Source organism: Electrona antarctica (assembly GCF_951216825.1).
Source record: "Electrona antarctica genome assembly, chromosome: 22".
In the NCBI taxonomy this organism is placed as follows: Eukaryota; Metazoa; Chordata; class Actinopteri; order Myctophiformes; family Myctophidae; genus Electrona; species Electrona antarctica.
Genome location: NC_136805.1, coordinates 10,579,783 through 10,602,282, shown reverse-complemented (window position 1 = coordinate 10,602,282; position 22,500 = coordinate 10,579,783). Strand labels below are relative to the sequence as shown.

The 22,500-nt window shown below is 46.3% G+C and overlaps 1 protein-coding gene across 1 annotated transcript in view; it reads left to right on the top strand.

Moving 5' to 3' along the window:
* Positions 1 to 22,500, top strand: part of cacna1g (calcium channel, voltage-dependent, T type, alpha 1G subunit) — a gene marked incomplete at its 5' end in the record, with an annotated part of 243,541 nt that overhangs the window by 54,807 nt on the left and 166,234 nt on the right. Inside the window, 9 exons of the mRNA XM_079492215.1 lie at positions 5,360 to 5,519; positions 9,717 to 10,011; positions 11,428 to 11,520; positions 15,343 to 15,665; positions 16,043 to 16,405; positions 16,683 to 16,827; positions 17,306 to 17,474; positions 20,283 to 20,464; positions 21,894 to 22,100. Coding sequence (XP_079348341.1) covers positions 5,360 to 5,519; positions 9,717 to 10,011; positions 11,428 to 11,520; positions 15,343 to 15,665; positions 16,043 to 16,405; positions 16,683 to 16,827; positions 17,306 to 17,474; positions 20,283 to 20,464; positions 21,894 to 22,100 — 1,937 coding nt within the window. The remainder of the gene's footprint in view (positions 1 to 5,359; positions 5,520 to 9,716; positions 10,012 to 11,427; positions 11,521 to 15,342; positions 15,666 to 16,042; positions 16,406 to 16,682; positions 16,828 to 17,305; positions 17,475 to 20,282; positions 20,465 to 21,893; positions 22,101 to 22,500) is intronic.

Genomic DNA, 22,500 nt, shown 5'->3' with positions numbered 1-22,500 from the left:
TTAATGTATTGAATAACCCCTCAAGGTGGTAACTTTAATGTATTGAATAACCCCTCAAGGTGTTAACTTTAATGGATTGAATAACCCCTCAAGGTGGTAACTTTAATGTATTGAATAACCCCTCAAGGTGTTAACTTTAATGGATTGAATAACCCCTCAAGGTGTTAACGTTAATGGCAAGATGGCCGTGCTGTGCTTATATGGTCGATACTGTATGTCCAGCTTCTAGAATAAGAGCTGTCCTGCTGCTGGGGATCTGAGGTCCTGTAACAAAACACATGCCATTAAATCCCCCCCATCCACTGCGCAAAACATATCTCCGTTTTCCCCGATCACGACTCACGAGCGACGGTAGAGTTGTCGGTTTCTCAGTTCCTCCGTGACTGACTGCAGCAACCAGACACTAATCCCTGGCCTCTGTCACCACGGAGCTTATAGCAGGAAGCTACAGTAAGCAGCGTTCTAACAGCTCAGCAAGCATACCTTATACTGCTATAGAACGGGCCATAATTTGAAGGAATCGCTGTGCTTATGTTGTGTGCTTTAAAGTATGTGTGTGCATGTGCGTGTGCGTGTGAGTGTGTGTGTGTATGTGCGTGTGTGCGTGTGTGTGTGTGTGTGATAAGGAGTGTTTACCGTTCATTAATGACCTAAAGGAGAGTGAGGGAGAAATGGGGAGAGGGAGAGAGATACAGTATAGGGGGGGGTGGAGGTGGGGGGTGGGGGGGTTGTGCTAGAAGTGCAGTTGTAGGCAAAAAGTCAGGCTTGTCAGAGAGCATTAGCTTCCACAACCTCCTCGGCTGCAGCCTATACACAGTACTGTAGCCCAATCTATCTGGATGCGACTTGGGTTCTCTGGGAGCTCAGGGTGATTATCTTTAATCCATTCTGTACGGGAACCCCTTCTGGTGTTTTAACTTAAGCATTATGTTATACTTTAGCTATTGAAAAATAGCAGATCTACAAGCTCATAGCGCGGCACCGAGTGCCGCGCTACGAGCTTGTAGGTCTGCTATTTTTGAAAAATCGTGAAAATGTATAGTGCAAATCTTTGAATATATATATTCTTTCAGAGCGAACGTTTTTTAACTCAAATCTTTGCTTCTAGGGGGGATCCCTGGAACAACATATTTTCAGATGGGGGGTCGGCGGCGGCCAAATGCAAATATCTTTGGGGTCCTTGACATGAAAATGTTTGAGAACGACTGACATACTATAGAAACATGGGTTTTTCAGAAAACTGTCAGCATTTGTAGAATCCTCCTCAGGTGGAAATGGGTTAAATGGATGACATACTGTATAGGGTGCAAGCGGTGATAAATCGCCATGGCCCATGACTCATTTCCTCGTCTCCTTTTGCATAACTCGCTGCTTTTAGCCATGCATCTTACAGTAAAGTAAAAATATCTCTTTTTTCTTTCTTCCCACAAACAGCGTTGGACTGCGGCCATTTTGTAACATTTCTGCAGTGTATATCGGAGGAGCTCTCGGGAAACTTTTGTCTTATACACGACGCGACACGTTTTGAGTATCCCCCGTTGCATAAAGGATAAATGTCGACTGAAACACGTGACATGGACATCCATGTTCTGGGAATGTCACAATAGGCAAACATTTGGTGATAGTTAGTTCTACCTGTTGTATTGTTTTCTCTTCTTCAATTCTGAATCAGACTATGTTAGTATAGCAGAATGTCTCTTTCTCAAGTCTGCTCTGATGCAGACTCACAAGTCATGGGACCAAAGCTTGCTGTATGTCATTAGAATGCCTTATTCTAGTGGTGTTCAACCAGTGGTCCTTGAGGGGGTGCCAGGTGGTCCCCATGCAGATAAATGACCACATGGACCCTTATACTGTAGATCTTTTAACTCTTGAGAGCATAAAATGAATCCAAATGGACCCTCCCGGAGTCCCGGGTCCATTTCTTTTAAGCAGCTGCATTACTTAATTTACAAGAAGTCTCCAAATTAGAGAATGTATACAGAATTGTTATTTTAACCAACGTCTACCTGTAATCTCTCCTGAGCCCTACGTATGTTACCAATATCAATACAGCGTGGAATTGTGGACAAAATCTTATGTTTACGTTTTGGGTCTGAGGGGCGAAATCAAATGGTGGCCCGTGGCTCAAATGCTGACTAAATAATGGGCCTTGATATGAAAAGGGTTGAAAGCCACTGTTCGAGAATACTAACGTGGGAAGTTTGGAAAATTCCTTTACACCCCAAACTATGGGTGTAAACAGCTTAGTGCAGGGGTTCCCACACTTTTTTGGACCAGGTACCCCTTTTGGGGTAGACATTTTTCCAGGTACCCCCTCATCTGAAGCGGCCGCAGAAACCTTTCAAGTGTCCTGAGTCTTTTTGTTGTTTCTGCAGCATGCGTCCTGCTGTTACTGTTCGACAGGTTGACCTCACTTTGGGAACCGCTGGCTTAGTGAATCGGGCCCTCCATGGTGTTGCACATTGCGGGTATAGTGTTTTTTGGTGGTGTCTAAACGTCTGCTGTAAAGACAGACATGCGAGCTAGGACCATCCATCCACCACCAGCAGCAGCAGCTATAGCAGCGTCCCACCTCGGCCCTCTCCTCAATGTCACTCACTGTAGCTGTTGTGCTGTTTACTTTCTATGTAGTTTACCTTTAAGCCTTGTATGTGTAATGGAGACCAATGTTCCTTACTTCCTTTGCCTAATTAGTAACTCTCCTCACCTGGTAGCCTCACCAGGGTATTTAATAGGTGATTAGTTTGGTCAGAGCCAGTTCAGTGTAAAGTCAAGAGCTCACTCACTGCAGGTTGAGTATTTCCTTTCTCTCAGGCCTTGGATAGGATAAGTCTGTAAGTCTGTGTTTTTGTTAAAGGTTATGGCTCTTAAAGCAATATGCCTATAAGTTTGTTTAATCTTTCTAAAATGTTTGTAATTTGATTCTTTGAATAGTACAGTGAGTACATGTTCATTTTGCAACTTGTGATGCATACAAAATAAATGGTTTGGTTTATGATTCTACACTTTGACACAAATGTCGTGTGTTTTCTATTTTTCTGTATTGCAGTTTTACAATTTAATCACCAGTAAAGAAGTTAAACCAAGTCACTGCCTAAGGAGCTTTATTGGGAAATATGTTAGCTGTCTGCCAAGCCATACACCAACGTATAGTAAGGGCAGAACAGCTGTACTGTATACACATGCCTTCTCTCCTTATCTGTATCCCTGTTCCCTCGCCTCCGCCCCCCATGCTGTCTCTGACTCGTTTGTTCACGCTGCCTTTCCAGGTGGGCAGAAAAAATAAATAATAATAATCCGTGATTTTCTTCTCCTTTTCCACTGTCAAAGAAACAGACTGTCTCTGTATCTGACTCTCTCTCTCTCTCGCTCTCGCTCTCCCCTGACTGTCACTCCTCCGTGGCTGACAGTCAGGCAGACATGGTTCTGCTGGCTCTTTTCGACAGGGGTTGACCCCAGTAGCTTCTCCAATTACCTAGGGAAAAATTATAATAAAAAGATATATACATAATACTGTGTGCGTGTGTGCGTGTGCGCACGTGCGTTCCGATCGAGGATAATGATCCTCATTATTGATGCCTGGTTCACCTGGTTTCTGTATGGGAAGATAAGCAGCAGGGATTAAATGAAGGAGAGAGAGAGAGAGAGAGAGAGAGAGAGCGAGAGAGAGCAGCATGGAGCAAATCCAAGGCAGGGAAAGTGACAGGTGTGCGGCAGAAAGGATTTTAGCTATTGTATCAAACTAGAAACATACGCACTTGGACATGCATTCGCACACACGCACACACACAAACACACACACCACCACCATGAAAGCGGGGGCGTATGTGACAGACAGCAGAATGGTGCAGTGAGATCTAGCGAGGCGAGGCGAGAGGGGAGTGTATGCGTGGGCAGTGATGGGACGTCTGTGTGTCTGTACCGTGCACGCGTGCGGCGTGCGCTGTCAGGAGGTTTAGGGAACGCTATCCACAGGGAAGACAGAATGTTAGAAGGAGGGATACCCCAAGCCCCCAGTGAGGTTCTCCAACGTTGAAGCACTGTGCCCTAGTGGTAAGAGGTGGGACTGCAGGCGGACCCGTGGAGTTATGACGAAGAAACCCCGTGCAACCTGAGTTTAACATTGAGCGCCCGTTTGCACTTCCCCATTTCGAAAAAATGCGGAAGTAGACGGTTCTTCCGGGTGCTTCAAAACGCGACTGAGCAACTTCCACTGGAATGAATAGCGGGGGGGGGGGGGGGGCTATCGCTCCGGTTCAGTCTCCATCCTTTTAATACTCTGATACCCCGATCACGTTTTTTTGCTCCCGATCACAACAGTACAATATCCAAAATCACAGACAATATCCAGTCTAATATCATGATATAATATTGATGCTAGGGATGTCCCGATCACGTTTATTTCAACCATTTGAAAATAGCCGATCTACAAGTTCAAGTTCTACAAGATCTGCTATTTTCAAAGATTCATATACATTTCAAAACTTGAAATGGGACATTCTGCACAACAACTACAGCTGTGGGTGAGGCTTCAGTTCAGGTGGATCACCACCCATCACCACCCACCAGGCAAACCAGGCATACTTAATGAACTGGTGGGGGTGTCCACATAAAAACAACATTTTAACAGATACTGTACACTTTTTTGAAAAACTTCTTGCCAATACTTTTTACTGACAGAAGGTATAGGCAGTGTTAACCTTGTCCACTAAAACTATGATGAAAAATCACCTAACTGCATTTTCATTACTCAATGCTATTGAACACCCTTCATGTCTATGTGTTGGTTAAAAACAATATTGAACCAATGGAAAGTATTCAAAAGTGCTTCGGCGAAAACTCCATTGGATCCTCAAGCTATCGAGAAACCAACTAATGTAGAGAACCTTCCCTATATAGGGGTGTCAATCACCATCGTTAAAGACGCTGAATAGAATCTCCCTCTCTCTCTGAGGGAGATTTGACCGGGCCGTTCACGCTCAGCTCAGTGGCCTTGGGGTTAGAGTGTCCGCCCTGAGACTGGGAGGTCGGGGTTCGATCCCCAGCCGGGTCATACCAAAGATTCTAAAACATGGGACCCAGTGCATCCCTGCTTGACACTCAGCATCAAGGGTTGGATTGGGGGTAAGTCCCTGCGACATACTAGCGTCATGTCCAGGGGGTGTACTTGTACATCAAGCTGCCTCACGCTACAGAAACAGGAGATAGGCTCCTGCCCGATGGGCCTCATGGCTCGGCAAGGCTACTTACTTACTTATTCACACTCGCAGTGTGTTGATGGCTGTAGTAACTGTGTGTGTGTGTGTGTGTCTGTGTGTCTGTGTGTGTGTGTGTGTGTGTGTGTGTGTGTGTCCAGGCATGCGCATCCTGGTCACTCTGCTGCTGGACACTCTCCCCATGCTGGGCAACGTTCTGCTGCTCTGCTTCTTCGTCTTCTTCATCTTCGGCATCGTGGGCGTGCAGCTGTGGGCCGGCCTGCTCCGCAACCGCTGCTTCGTGGAGGACAACTTCTCCTTGTGAGTCTCGCCGCCGTACGTCCATATCTGTGTGTCTGTGTGCTTGTGCGTGCGTGTGTGTGTGTGTGTGTGTGTCAGTGGCGTGTACAGATAGACACTAGGGGTGCTAGAGCACCACCTGCCCTTGCCCTCTGGACATCAATGTGCCCTTTTGGAAAAAAAGGACACAGTTTACAGTATGTGGACCATGGTGACATTGATCAATTCTTGATAAAAGAATTCTTGATAAAAGAAGCTTCTAATATATTATTTATAAAAGACACAAGTCATTTTACACTTGGTTGCATGCTGAAAATAGCAGATCTACATGCTCACAACGTGTCGCAGCGCGACGCGTTGTGAGCTTGTTGATCAGCTATTTTCAGCAAGTGTAAAATCAGCCATTACGACCTAATACGACGGTCTTTTTAGATTTGTTTCTGCCTTTATTGATAGTATCAAGTGAAGACTGACAGAATTATGTGCAATAATTCTCTTCTACAATCGGTATAGCCGCCAAATATGGCGAAGACGCTGTTCCTTTGTACCCCTGAAGGGTGTGTGGGTATTTGTCCAAGATTTGCTGACTGACTGCATTCTGTACAGCACGGTCGGGCACCTTGTAAATATTTGTGTCCTGGCATTGTATATCTTATGTGGATATAAATGATTAAAATGTGTGTACCGCCAAGCTTTATATTTTGAGTGCACACGCAGGAAGACATTTCAGAAGGCAGTATAGTTCTCAAACATGACCCCTCCAAATTGATCTGTGTTTTGTCTGCTTACCCCCATCTGAAAATATGTTTTGCCAGGCAGGGAGGGAGAATAAAACAGCAGAGGCTCACAATGAGTCGCATCGTTTACGCATTTTCCTGAACTTTTTTTTATCAGGTTTACGTGTTTAGACTGTTGGTCGCTTTGCTAAGGTGTTGCAATGTGTTGTGAGCCACAGTGTTGATTCCGTCGACTAAAACTAAGACTAAGACTAAAACATTCCAGGTGACTATAAAATGGGACTGAAACTAAATGAAAACTATTGAAGAGACTATGATTAAAATCAAAATGTGCTGCCAAAAACAACACCTGGTTGTGAGCCATTGAACAATGGGCTGCCTGGAGGTGAAGTGCACTGCCCAAGGGGCCAGTGAGGCGCTCCAACGTTGAAGCTCTGGGCCCTAGTGGTAAGAGGAAGGACTGCAGGCGGACCCGTGCACGGACACGTAGGACCATCACTCCCTACGTCACCCATACGTCACCCCGGACCTCAAATTTGAGGTCCGGAGGAGGTACTTCCGGCAGTCTTCCGGGTGCTTCAAAACGCCACTGAGCAACTTCATCGAAATGAATAGCTTGGGGGCGGGGCTAGTGCTCCAGTTCGGTCTCTATCCTTTATATACTCTATGGCACTGCCGTGAGGGAGAAAGGGTGACAGCCAGGGGTCAGTCTGACTGGAGGTGAAGTGCACTGCCGTGGGGGAGAACGGGTGACAGCCAGGGGTCAGTCTGACTGAAAACCAACAGGCAGAGATGGTTTCAGTAAACTGAAAAATGTTTCAGATGGAGAAAAAAAAAAAGATGATGATGATTTGAATCGAATATTTAGGAAAAGTCATGGGAGGGGAACCTTCTGAGAGCTTCACCGTCAAAGATAATCAACTTCAAGATCTTAAAATGAGCCAGAAAGACCAGAAAGACCTCACGGACACACAGAGTGTTGGATTTTCTTTCATACGCCATATACCATTATTGATATATTGTTATTGATATAACAGAGGGGGGTGACAGGGAGCAGATGGGGTCAAGGTATTAACCTTGACCTCTAGTGATGTGTGGGGGCAAGGTGGCACTCTGACGTCCACAAGCTTAACCCGTTCAAACCGGGACCGCTTCTGTGTGTGCGTCACTTTTTGATTTTAAACCTCTTTAGCCATTTTTTTTAATACTTTGGCCATTCAAAAATAGCAGATCTACAAGCTCATAGCGCGGCTAATATTTCAATATAGGCTATATAAAAAAATTAAGCGAACATTTTTCAAAATCTTTGCTTCTGGGGGTGGGGTGCGGGGGTGGGGTGGGCGGGTAGGGAAGGGTGGGTGGGGAACCACTGAAAGAAACTGTTGAGGATTTATTTAGGAGACATTATTTCTTGGTATAGAATGGGCCTCATCATGGCAGGTCTTGATGGGTTAATGATCCCAGTGTCTCATATCGCGGTGATGAATGGGGACACAGACAGGCTGCCTCATAATGAGAAAGACCCCCGCCGTGTGAGGCCGGGTGGGCTGTATATCCCAATTAGACCTGAGCTCCATTCTACAAAGACCTTCTAAATCCTGACAGTTTTCTGAAAAAACTATGATTCTATAGCAGTGGTTCTCAAACATTTTCATGTCAACGACCTCCAAAAATATATGTAATTGGCCGCCGGCCGAACCCCCATCCGAAAATATGATGTTCCAGGGACCTCCCCCCAGAAGCAAAGATTTGAGTTAAAAACATTCGCTCTGAAAGAATATATATTCAAATATTTGCGCCACATTTTCACGATTTTTCAAAAATAGCAGATCTACAAGCTCATAGCGTGGCACTCGGTGCTGCGCTACGAGCTTGTAGATCTGCTATTTTTCAATAGCTGAAGCATAACATATTGCTTAAAACACCAAAAGGGGTTCCCGCCCAGAATGGGATATATATACTGTATGATGGGACACGGGTCTCCCATGACTTATTCATATTGCCCCCAGTGGTGCCGTCCGTCCAGCTGTGCCTCTCTTACACTCGTCTGGCAGGATTTATGACGTCCTACAGCAGCTGTATATTAAGCTCGTGCGTAATGGCTTGACTGATATTTCTTTTTCTCTAGTCGTCATCAATTTTTGAGGGATCCTTTGCGATGCGTCGCCATTTTCTTTTATAGCACAGCGTGGGGTGTCCGTGCCGTGGCATTTACATACGGCTCGTTTCGGGGCCCCGACCAAAAAAATGTTTTATAAAAGTGCCTACTCGTGTGAACTGAGTTACGGGCGGGGCAATATCTCTTAAATGCTCATCTTTACACGATTGCTAACGCATCAGCTCAGATGGGAGCTGCATGCGCGGCACTGCACATGAGGCCCTTTTGATAAAGTGAACAAGGTTTGTGTTGTACATGTACTCAGCAGCACTTACAGATAGGCTTCCCCCTCCCCGTCTGCTCAGCCGACAGAAGCTTTTGTTACGCAAGTACACCGGGAATGCGTGTGAGAGCCATATAAATACATAAGTGAATGTGCTGATTGTAAGAGGTGGTGGTTGGTTGGGGCTGGGCTGTGGACATGCAGGAGTGCAGTGGAGTGGAGAAGTGAGCCCGCTAGGTAATTGCAGCTACTTGTGCGGTTAATAAAGGCTGTCACACAGCCTGTGAGCACAATGTATGTTGACAGACGCCCCCAATTATCCACCGGCGGAGATGTGCACTATCGTCGGAGATAGGGCCGGCGTGGCGCGCACGCACGTGCGTGCATTTGTGCACGCGCACACGGCACCGCTCACACCAAACCACACACACAATACATGCCAGTCGCAAATGTGCGCCGCGCTCATGCACACACACATGCGTTTATAAATAGATGATAACCCACAGGGCAAACGTATTTCACAGCGAGACTGACAGACAGTCATGGATAGTATGTCTACATGGATAAGTGTGAGATAAGTAATAATCTTTTCACAGAAACGGTCCTGATGTCGAGTACCGCCACCCTGTGTGTGCGGGCGCGCACGTACACACACACATGCACACACACACACACCGTCACCCTGTGCACACACACAACGTTACTCAAGTACAGTACTTTAGTGGAGTATTTCCAATGTCCAGTACTTTTACTTCTACTCCACTACAACAATTATTTGAAATGTTTGTAGATTTTGATTGTTATTACAAAACATATATTAACCACTTCATTTTGATACCAATACTTTTGTACTTTTACTCAACTCAATTTTGAACTCCGGACTTTCACATGTAACCAAGTTTTTTGAAAGTTCAGGGTTTTTTTGTTGCAATGAGCTCAGAAAACCTAAAAACGTTTTTTTTATGTCACGATCCTTTTAACACGATGAGTGCTGCCTGCTGGATTAATCAGGACGAGTATACCTGTCAACGGTATCAAAATGTGTTAATGTTGATGTTGTCATATTTCCTCCTCCTCCTCTTCCTCCATCTCCTCCTCAGTCCTCTGTCGCTGGAGCTGGGCAAGTACTACCACACGGAGAACGACGACGAGAGCCCGTTCATCTGCTCGCTGCCCAAGGAGAACGGCATGCGGGAGTGCCACCAGGTGCCCACGCTGTACGAGGAGGGCGGCGTGCAGTGCCGCCTGGACGCCGACGCCTACAACGCCACCGACAACACCACCTGCGTCAACTGGAACCAGTACTACACCAACTGCTCGCAGGGCCTCGTCAACCCCTTCAAGGGCGCCATCAACTTCGACAACATCTGCTACGCCTGGATCGCCATCTTCCAGGTGAGGTGATGATGATGTCGTAAGTGTTGGCTTGTTCGTCCGACTGCCAACCGTGACGGGAAATGTTTCGTCAACTTGACGTTTTTCGCCGACGGAAACTAAATGGAAACTAAATGAAGACTAAGCTGGTGACTAAAACTAAGACTAAATATATTGAGAATTTCGTCAACAAATAAAAACTAGACTTAAATGTTAGGAAGGGACTAGTGGACACGAGGTCCAGTGTAAGTCTTTTTTTTTATAGCTCCACCAACAGGTGGAGAACACATTTCTGGAACAAAATGCCTCAAATCATCCAATTGCCATCAAAGGTGTAAGAACAAATGGCACCCTTTTCACATTGGCCTATTATAGCGCCACCAGGAGGCCACAACCTGACCTGCCCTGGTGGAGACCTGTGCCCCGAGGGGCACTTTTTCTAGTTATGGCTCAGCCACACACCACCCAGAAACTAAAAAATTGCATAATAGTTGTCTCGATAGAACGAAATTGTATAAAACCCTCACGTTTTTCCTTTTAGCATTAAAACATGCGGAAAAAGTGAGGCTGTGGCGAGGAAACGGAGAAGGCTAATTGCTCCAGCAGCTGCTCGCATCCGAGGAATAGAGCTTATAGGATTAAGCAGGTCGCTACAGCCAGCGAGAGAGAGAGAGAGAAAACTCACTAAAATCGAATTCTTTCCACACCATTGGTTCACTTATCTCTGCGTTCATCTCCCTCTGTGAACCCTCCTATCTCCTGTCAGTCAAGAAGGGGGGAGGTAGTAGTACGTATATTATTTGTGGAGGATGAGTGTCAGTTTGGCGGAGGTGAGCTCTCCCATACTGCGCTGTGCTTCTGGGGAGAGTCATCGTCGTCGTCGTCCCCCTCCAGGGGGTGCGCGCAGCGAGCCTGGTGTCAAGGCTTAACATATCCTCGCTATTATGTGAAGTCTTAATACGCTGAGTGGTCTACAATGTGGAATGTGTGCCGTTAAAGCCTGACATACCTCCAGTATAAGGTCCTTGCACACTGGGAGTGCTTTTTCCTTTCTTTTTGTGCCATTCATTCACCAGAATACATACCGTATATTGTTTTAATTGTAGTTTGTGTCACGTTGCATTGCACTGACACAGAACGACGCGAATATTACACGGCCGATAAAGTCACACTTATTCATGTTTACGAGACCGTGAATAAAATGCGTCAAGCTATTTGAACGAGGCATCATTCGACTGCTATATGAATAGTTTGAATAGTTGGGTCACGCTTAAGTATGATCAACTTATTAACAACTATGATCAAGTATAATTAAATCATCTTTGCCCTCTCTCTCTCTGTGTGTGTGTGTGTGTGTGTGTGTGTGTGTGTGTGTGTGTGTGTGTGTGTGTGTGTGTGTGTGTGTGTGTGTGTGTGTGTGTGTGTGTGTGTGTCTAGGTGATCACGTTGGAGGGCTGGGTGGACATCATGTACTTTGTGATGGATTCTCACTCCTTCTACAACTTCATCTATTTCATCCTCCTCATTATCGTAAGTCCTGCTTCATGACAGCAGCTATATGCCTGTGCGTGCGTGCGTGCGTGCGTGCGTGCGTGCGTGCGTGCGTGCGTGCGTGCGTGCGTGCGTGCGTGTGCGTGCGTGTGCGTGTGCGTGTGTTTTGGGTACAGTTCAGCGTGCATCCATTTTTCACTCTTGACACTCTAAAGGAGTCCCCTGTCATTTTTATCCCATTATCCCCCAACTCACAGTATTACTTGACATGACTGTTGGCCATTTTCCGAAGCATATACCTTGGTTTGTTTGGTTTTCGAGAAAACTATTCCACGGGATTCATATTCCATTGTGGCCATTATCCAATTCCATCGCTTTCAAGTGCAGTACAGTACCTTTTTTTTCACTGACAAAAACTAAATGAAAACTCGGCTCTGATGACAAAAAGTAAGACTAAATATATTGACAATTCAATATTATTGATTCATATCAACCAATTAAAACTAGACTAAAATGTTAGGAAGGGACTATTGGGCAAGAGATCCAGTATAATAAAAGACACAAGTCTGTGAGCGACGCGTTGTGAGCTTGTAGATCTGCTATTTTCAGCAAAATCAGCCATTACGACGGCATCAAGGCCCGCCAAAATACATTTTAGTTGACTGAATCAACTGTAGAGTTAGTTGACTAAAATCTTGCCATATTTAGTCGACTAAACTAAAACATTTCAGGTGACTAAAATGTGACTAAAACTAAATGAAAACTATTCAAAAGACTGACTAAAACTTAAGGGAAAATACTGGCAGATCGAGGCCGTAAACATGTGCTTGAGAATACAGTAAGCACAGTGACATTTCCTTCACCGAGAACTTTTTCTCAAAGATATTGCATTTTAATGCAGTTGAAAGGTTAGCCCGAAAATGTCCCCGGAGAAAATATTGATCTACAAACAAAATCCAAATGCCCACGTCTTCTTATAACGGTGACAGAAACTTCTGCCAGGGAGGTGTGGCCACTTCAAGGTCAGACAACTCTCGGATTGGATTTACCCATTTAGACCTGAGGACGATTCTACGAAATGCCTTCTAAATCCTGACAGTTTTCAGAAAAACCCTATGTTTCTATATCAGTCGTTCTCAAACATTTTCATGTCAAGGACCCCCCCCAAAAATCATATGCAATTGGCCTCCGACCCCCATCTCAAAATATGTTATTCCAGGGACCCCCCATGCAGAAGCAAAGATTTGAGTTAAACTGTTCGGTCTGAAAGAATATATATTCGAAATTTGTGCCACATTTTCAATTTAAAAAAGAAATAGCAGATCTACAAGCTCGTAGCGCGGCACTCGGTGCCGCGCTATGAGCTTGTAGATCTGCTATTTTTCAATAGCTAAAGTATAACATAATGCTTAAAACACCAAAAGGGGTTCCCGTCCAGCTTGGATTAAAAGCGGTAATTGAGTGCAGATATCTCTGAAGCATGATCAGGGCTTGGCGCTGCAGTGTGTGTCTGCGCTAGCTCCGCCTGGCTTCCCATAATGAAATTTTAAAAAATGAAATAAAAAAAAAATCCAATTTGGAACATAACTACGGTATGCTTTAGAAAATGGTTGGCAGTAAAGGTAAATGATGCCGATATTGCATTTTAATGCAGTTGAAAGCGCGGCTTGATTTCCAAAAAGGTTAGCCCGAGGGACATTCCCCGGAGAAAATATTGATCTACAAACAAAATCCAAATGCCCACGTCTTCTTATAACGGTGACAGAAACTTCCGCCAGGAAGGTGTGGGCACTTCAAGGAGTCATCACATTTCAGTCAGGATTAAAAGCGTTATTTGACAGTATTTGAGCACAGATATCTCTGAAGCATGATCAGGTCTTGGCGCTGCAGTGTGTGTCGGTGCTAGCTCCGCCTGCAGGCTTCCCATAATGAAAGAAAAAAAATGAAATAAAACAAATCCAATTTGGAACATAACTACGGTATGCTTTAGAAAATGGTTGGCAGTAAAGGTAAATTATGCCGCGAGTCATATAGTCATTTGGCTCTATGTGCACAGCAGCCATGTTAGAAAGAGATTGGGCCCATTCCCCCTTCCCTCAAAGTTTTTATTCCGGCCTGGGCCATGGCTCAGCGGTCCAGGCACCTTGGCTGGTAATCCGGTAAATCTGGTAAATCCGGTAAATCTGGTAATCCGGTAATTCTGGTAAATCCGGTAAGTCTGGCAGTGTGCCGCAGGTTCGACTCCCGATCCCGACGGCCTTTACTTCATGTCTTCCCCGTATCTCTCTCCCCATTTCCTGTCAGCCTACTGTCTGTCCCTCCATAAAATATATAAAATAAAGGCGAAAGCCACAAAGAAAACATTAACAAAAAAAACAAAAAACGTTTTATTCCAAGGAGTCAGGACCCCCATAACTCTGAGTGTTTGGCATTTGTACACTCTCAGAGTTACACAGGCTCTTCATGCATAGAAGGAAGCATGAAGTCAGTCCGCTGCCCCCCCCCCAGGTTGGCAGAGGAAGTGTAGCGCCCAGGATTACATTAGATAATTGACACATGGGTGAAAAAATGGGTTACAAAATCATTGGATAAAAATTATTATTATTATTATTATTTTGTGGTGGGGGGGGGAGACATGCAGTAAAGGCCATCGGGAGTCGAACCCGCGGCACACTGCCAGACTGGATTACCAGCCAAGGTGCCTGGACCACTGAGCCACGGCCCAGGCCTAAAAATTATTATTATTAAAAAAATAAAAATAAAGTTCAGGTCTTTTGGATGCAATTGAGCTCAGAAAACGTAAAAAGAAAAAATACAAAAACCACTGAGTCAGCGTTACCGTGCATGCGTGCGTACGTGCATTTTAGATAATTTACACTGGGTGAAAAAATGGGTTACAAAATCACGGGATAAAAATTATAAAAAACTAGAAAAAGTGCCCTTCTGGGCACAGGTCTCCACCAGGAGGATAGGACTGTGTGAGATGTTTGGCAAAATGTTTAGGAGTAATATAAATAAATAATATGTTGCCTTTGATGGCAATTGGATGATTTGAGGCATTTTGTTCCAAAAATGTGTTTTGCAAAAATCAACCTGTTGGTGGCGCTATAACAGGCCAATGTGAAAAGGGTGGGATATATTCCTCAGCCTAGTAAGAAAATGTGTGAAAGATTTGACGTAAATTGCATGCTGCGTTCATGATTTGAGGCTTTTGTTCAAAACGGGGCAATCTTGCAAACTGTGAAAGCCAATTATAGCCAATTAGGATGGAACATGAAATATCGGACAGATCCGACTTGAGCACATGACCATAGAGATACTGTGTAACGATTTGTGAGATTTTTGGACAGAATCTGGAGGAGTAATATCCAAAAATGTGTTTTACAAAAGTCGGCCTCCTGGTGGCGCTATAAAAGGCAGATGCGGAAAATGCAGGTCAAAGGTTTGTCCTTGGCCTCTAGGGAGTGTGCATGCAACGTTTCACGCAGATCGGTGCAGTTTTAGGTAAACAATGTGAAAAGCTGCCTCATGGTGGCGCTATAACAGGCCGTTCTGGAAAATGTGGGGCAGAGGTTCATCGTTGGCATCCAGGGAGTGTGTGCGCAAAGTTTGGCATCGACCGGGTTAACGGTGCCGGAGATTAGCTGGTAACGGACGGACGGAAGGACGGACACACACACGGACGGACGGACACACACACGGACGGAGTGCAAAACATACTCTCTCCCCATGCCTTCGGCCTGGTGGAGACAAAAAGAAAAACGTTTTTTGGGTGCAATTGAGCTCAGAAAACGTAAAAAAGAAGAAGAAAAAAATACAAAAACCACTGTGTCACCGCTTCCCCTCCCCCCTCCCCTCCAGATCGGCTCGTTCTTCATGATCAACCTGTGCCTGGTGGTCATCGCCACGCAGTTCTCTGAGACCAAGCAGCGTGAGAGCCAGCTGATGAAGGAGCAGCGTGCCCGCTTCCTCTCCGAGGCCAGCACGCTGGCGTCCTTCTCGGAGCCGGGCTCCTGCTACGACGAGCTGCTCAAGTACCTGGTGCACATAGTGCGCAAGGGCGCCAAGCAGACGGCGCACCTGTGCCGCGTGCTGGCCCGCCGCGCGGGCCTCAACGTGGCCGCCTCGCCGCCCGCCGGCTCGGAGTCCCAGAGGGGACACCGCAGGAGGAGGAAGGCCTCCAGGTATGGGGATGGGGGTGTGTGGGTGCGCGTGTGAGTGATATGAAATGAGAGCTTACCATAATGACAGTAATCCTTATTCATATTCCATCATAGGAGGTGTGTGTGTGTGTGTGTGTGTGTGTGTGTGTGTCCAGCTGATGCTTGTTGACGCTCGTTGATGTTATATACATCAAAGTGATTATGTCTCCGCGCTAATTTCCGGTTTCGTAGAATTTTCCTTTTGGTAAAAAAATAATAATAAAAAGAATAAAATAAAAACAACTAAACGGTTAATGGACCATTTTGCATCCCTATACATTCCCGGGGGTCCCCAGCAAAAAACTTTGAGAACCCCTGCCCTAATGAATGGACCATGTTTGCATCCCTGTGCGTTCCAGGCAGGGCTCGGTGTCGGTGCATCACATGGTGCACCACCATCACCACCACCACCACCATCACTACCACCTGGGCAACGGCAGCGTGAGAGGAGTCGTCGTAGGAGGAGGAGGAGGCATCCGGGGTCTGGAGGGACCGGGCGCCGGCGCCACCGCCACCAGGGACGTGGAGTCTGGCGCTTCCCCAAACAACAACGGCGCCGGACGCCTCTCACTGGCCCCGCCCCCGCCCGCTACGCCCTCCTCCTCCTCCGACGTCAGCCAGGTGGCGCTCCCGGCGACCAATCTGGGCGGCGGCGGGGGGACCGTGGATTCGTCGTCGGTGCGCAGCGTCTACCACACGGACTGCCACTTGGAGACTCTCTGGTAGGGATGATGTACCCATGACACATGTTATCGATATCTGATATTATTAATTGTTGTTATGGCCGATAACTGATAGAGGCTAAACCGATGTCGAGAGGATCTCATTCTGTATTAAAAAAATATATATATATATTGTCCATTCTGTCCAAAAAGGCTTATAAAGAAATGTATGATATATTATTTTGATATCAATTTGATACCGATATTGCATTTTAAGGCCAATATCGTCCGATACCGATGTGACCGATTAATTGCCCCTCCCTCCTCTCTGGTGTAGCCCGTCGCCCACCACCCTGGACGGCCCCCTCCCTGCCCCCCCGAGCCCCTTCTCCTCCGCCCTGGTCCCGGTTGGTGCGCCGTCGCCCATGTCCCGCGCCCTGAAGAGGAACTCCGTGCCTTTCGCCGCGTCGGCGGGCCCCAAGGTAAATACGATTATAAGAGAGAGACCCTACGGCTGTGCCGTTTGTAAATTAGCCAAGAGAGACCCTGTACGAGTGTGCTGTTTGTGTGTGGAACGATCTCCTCTTGGAAAAATAATACAATGGAACTATGCACAAAAATTAATTTCATGAACAAAAGCAAGGACTCGCAACTCACTTTGTAATGCTCCAGGAAAATTAATTCACAATCACAGCAGGCAGGACATACAACGTTTAAAGACCAATACGGGTCGAAACGTTGTATGTCCTGCCTGCTGTGATTGTGAATTAATTTACCTGGAGCATTACAAAGTGAGTTGCGAGCCCTCGCTTTTTGTTCATGATATCTGTTAGTTTAACAGTTTGGCTCAGCACCAAGATCGAAGAGGATGTGCTCCTGTTTTATTATTATATTCCAGAAATGAATTTCACCCACTTTATTTTGACAATAAAGCTGATTGTGCTTGTGATTCTGCTGTAGAGCTACCCCACGCTGACGGCCCGAGCCCTGGCCGAGTCCAGGAGAGGGAGCGCGGCGGCGACCAGCACTGTGACCAGCATCAACTTCAACCTGAACATCCCCCCGCCGCCCCTGCCGCTGACGGACGGACGGCCGTTGAGCCTCGTAGACACGCACACGCCACCTGCTGGTAAGGAGCTACACGGTGACAGGAAGGTTTTTATACGCACACGCCACCTGCTGGTAAGGAGCCACACGGTGACAGCATAGAAAAAAAAGAACATTGCCAAAAAAGCAAAACAAATCATTAATTAACACAATCATTCCCGGGATTCCTTCAAAATAGGAGCTCTGGGGTGCCGGAAAGACATGGCGGCTTTTACTCTGAACCAGCCCCCCCCCCCCCCCCCCCCCCCCCCCCTTTGCTAGCTTACCTTGGTCTCGATTTTATTATATCGCTAGAAGCTCCAAAAAGCGTTCATATTTTGAGCGAGAGGCGGATGAGGAGCAGAAATGAAGCGCTAGTATATCCATCAGATCAAAACCACGGAGATCGCCCCTTAATTAGGAGAGACGAGGCATTCTTTCTGCCGCGCTAACAGCTAAGTCAACGGGAAGCTAATATGACCGTAGAGCGTGAAGTACGGTGGCAGAGAGTCCGACTGAAAAATAAAAAAAGGAAAAAATTCGGAATATTCTTCTCTCGCCTGGTATCATTGAGGATGTGCTAGGACGTGTACACAGTCTACACACGTCCAATGCATCCCTCGATTGGATTCCCTATGACATTTCCAGACATCCTACGGATGGAATGTGTTAAAAACAGAATTCAGAGATTTATTTTCCCGGTAATTTTTTTGTGCTTGTAGATCTGTTTCACTAGTTTGGGTCCCGACTCCCGGGCAAACGTCTAATCTCTTTTTTTTGGGTCTCGACCTGAAACTTTGGGAACCACGAAAGTATACCCTTGTTACTCTCAGAGTTGAATTAGTACAGTACAGACTTTAAGTCACAATTATCACAAATGCAATCAAATGCTAAAAAGAGAAGGAGAAAAAAAAAGTATTTTGACTCGACTCCATTGGTTCTATTCCACCTCCTGTGGGATACGTTGTTGTTTGTTAAGGTTTGGTTTACATGGATGGATTAGGAAAGCTGGCCGCCGCTGGAGTGGTGAGATTTTGAAAAACAACAAACACACCTCACACACCAATAACACTTAGCATGAATGGCATTCCCACGCCAGCAACAGCAAGAGGACAAGAATCTGATCCCTCTTCCAAAAGGATGTCTCATTAAACACGGCGCATATCGAGTGATGAAACGGAATGCCGTGCCGTGCATTGGTCTTTCGTTCGCCAGAGACAGGAAAAGCTGCTAATTAGAGTCAATAACGGCTTTAATCCTTGATGTCTGTCTTATGCTTGCGGGCTAGTTTTCTGGAGGGCCAAAGCTCTGGCCAAGTTCTAAAAGTCCAGCCAGGTTCATTGTGTGGTCATTAAGACCGCGGAGAAGCTGGCTTCGGGTCAAGCGGCCAGGGCCGCGGCCATACGGCTCAGCCCTGGCCTGTGGACACGAGGGCATTACTCACACACTGTGAGAACTGGCCATTCCACTCAGACACACGCCCGCTGACACGCACAGGCAACTAGTGGTGGGGGGGAAAAGTACTCGCATGTTTTACGTTAAGTATTCAAAATGTATTCAGTAAAAGTACAAAAGTATTGGCATCACGATGTACCAAAAGTACTCGTTATACGCAGAAATGTCCCAGTTTTCAAATGTATAAAACGTTTTGAAAATTTAGATCTACAGTCTACTGTATGCCACGCGTTGTGAGCTTGTAGATCGGCTGTTTTCAAACTGGTCTAAATGCATATACAGCTGGAGTGGGTAATATTATGTTTGTTTTGTAATAACAATCTAAATCTATAAAGTAATTATAGTAACAACAGTTTTCAAATCATTGTAGTGAAGTAAAAGTACAATACAATGTAGTGGAGTAGAAGTAAAAGTATTGCAAGTTGGAAATACTCAAGTGAAGTACAAATACCTACAAATTAGTAAATGTACTTAGTTACGTACACCACTTAACGCACAAGCAACCATTCAAACACGCTGGTGACTTTTAGTGTTGCTTCCATCATTTTGTATAAACTCCTTAATTTTCTTAACGTATAAATAATAAAACATTATTTGTATAGCACCTTTCATGACATGAAATGCAGCTCAAAGTGCTTTACAGAGCAATAGAGGGGGGGAAAAGAGGCATTTAAAACATTAAAATAATAGCAGTGAATAATGCAATACAGTGAGGACGTGAATATAACAACAAGGATTTTAAAAGCTCAACTGAAAGCAAGAGTGTAGAAGTAGCTCTTGAGCTGTGTAGCGTAGCTCGCCCAGCGTGTTGGATTTCTGGTCTAGAGGGGCGGGTGCCGGTCGAAAACAGGCGGCGGATCCTATTGGTTCACCGATCTGAGCGCCCGCCCCCCCGCCCCGGTAGTAGAAAACAGCAGAGAGAACACTGACCTCACCAAATTTGGAGCGAGTACCCGCCTCTGTTATTATTGGTTAGCGAAATACAAGGAAGTGGGCTTCCTATATGCTAGATTTTCCAATCGGTTTCCCCAGGCTTTTCTTTTTGAGCCGAATGCTAACGGAAATAAAAGCCTGGCTACCGAGGCTATGAGCTGTGTTTTAAGAATGTCTACAGAGGCTGCCTGTCGAAGGTATAGTGTGAGTTTGTTCCACGCCGTCGGCCCCTTGACGCAGAAAGCTGCTTCACCATGTTTTTTAGTGAATTCATTTTTTAGGCACTTCGAGCAGGCCAACAGTGGAGGACCTGAGGGGGAGGCGGTTTGGGACATATCTAGGCAGGCAGTCATGTACAGTAGGTAGGAAGGTGTGACACTTGTGCCTTTCTTTTGAACTCCCAATTCCTTAATTCATCTCCTCTTTGTCCAATAATGCCCCCGTCCCCGTCCGACCCCCTCAGCTCAGGTCTCCTGCCAGATCTCGGCCCGTGACCTCAGCGCCGCCAGCAGTGCCATGGACGCGGCCGGCCTGACCTTTGACCCCGAGAGCTGCCCGTACTGCGCCAAGGCCCTGGCCAACGAGTCGGACGGCAACGAGACGCCGGGCGACTCGGACAGCGAGGGCGTGTACGAGTTCACGCAGGTAGCATTGATTTCATCGACTAAAACGGTGGTTTTCAACCAGTGGTTCGGGGACCACCCGTGGTCCTTGAGGGGATTCCAGGTGGTCCCCAGCTCAATGATGGAGAGTTGGTAACCAAATGGAGCCTTATAAATCTTGAGAGCGTAAAATGAAACCAAATGGATCCATACGGGTCCATTTGGTTTCCTTTTACGCTCTCAAGAATTATTATTTTTATTGACGTTTGCCTGTTATCTCTCCTAATGGTACCAAGTATTTATTTAAAGACGTTTACGCCGCGGACAAAGCCAACTCTTGTCTTGACAAATCATGACAATAAATGTTTTGGGCCAAACAAAGAATTAGAAAGTAGAAAAAAAACGGCAGGTTACAACACTTTTTTAGTTGTTGTTCTTCTTTGTAATTATTTGTTTGGTCCAAAATATTGTGTTTGTTGTCCTGATTTGTCACGACTCGAGTTGGCTTCGTACGACGCTTAAAAGGTCTTTAAATAAATACTTTTTGAAATGTCTATGGGAAAAATGCATTGGGAATTATTTCCTGGGCCTGGCGTCGTCATGACAGGGGGCGGGACTGCGATGCTCTATACTGCACCTTTTTTCACTGACTAGAACAATCGCTCCTCTGTGCGCCAGGCCAGGCCAGGCCAGGTCATTGTGGCCTCCTGGTGGCGCTATAATAGGCCATTGTGAAAAGGGTGCCTTTTCTTCTTACGCCTTTGACGCCAACTGGACGTTGAAATTTATAATTTTAGGCATTTTGTTCCAAAAATGTGTTTTGCATACAGGCCAATGTGAAATGTTTGTGATTTATTCTTCAGCCAGCGCGTGGAAACGTTCCCGGAAATTGCACACTGTGTTCATGCTTTGAGGCTTTTTGTTTGAAACGGGCCAATCCTGCAAACTGTGGAAGCCAATGTTAGCCAATCACGATGGAATGGATCACATGACTGTACTGTGTACTTATTTGGGGGATTTTTAGAGAGAATATGGAGGAGTAATATAAAGAAATGTGTTCGGCCTCCTTGGTGGCACTATAAAAGGCAGGTCAAAGGTTTTTCCTTGGCCTCTAGGGACAGGCCGTTGGGGCAGAGGTTCATCGTTGGCATCCAGGAAGTGTGTGTGCACAGTTTGGCATCGACCGGGTTAACGGTGACACGGACGGACAGAGTGCAAAACATCTCCAAAAACAAAGTAGAACTGAAAGACAAGTCTTGGTTGCATTCAGGTGTGGAAAATAGCAGATCTGCAAGCTCTTTGTGAGCTTGTAGATCGGCTACTTTCAGCATGCAACCAAGTGTAAAATCAGGCATTACGGTGCCATCAAGACCTGACAAAATACATTTCTGTCGACTAAACAGAATTTTATTCCAAATAAAAAACAAAAATCCCTAAAAATGTTTTTTGCTGTCCAAAACGCGGCCATGCAGGACCTCCACCACAGGGACCAGCGGGACGGCCGGCAGCCCCGGAAGAGGCACCAGAGGCTGGGCAACACGGGGACCAGGGTGATACGCTTCTGGAGGCTGGTGTGCGACACCTTCCGGAAGATCGTGGACAGCAAGTACTTTGGCCGAGGCATCATGATCGCCATCCTGATCAACACGCTGAGCATGGGCATCGAGTACCACGAGCAGGTGGGTGTCTGGGTCCATGTTTGTACCACCAGTAGGTGGGTGTCTGGGTCCATGTTTGTACCACCAGCAGGTGGGTGTCTGGGTCCCTGTTTGTACCACCAGCAGGTGGGTGTCTGAGTCCCTGTTTGTACCACCAGCAGGTGGGTGTCTGGGTCCCTGTTTGTACCACCAGCAGGTGGGTGTCTGGGTCCCTGTTTGTACCACCAGCAGGTGGGTGTCTGGGTCCCTGTTTGTACCACCAGCAGGTGGTCCATGTTTGTACCATGTTTGTACCACCAGCAGGTGGGTGTCTGAGTCCCTGTTTGTACCACCAGCAGGTGGGTGTCTGGGTCCCTGTTTGTACCACCAGCAGGTGGGTGTCTGGGTCCCTGTTTGTACCACCAGCAGGTGGGTGTCTGGG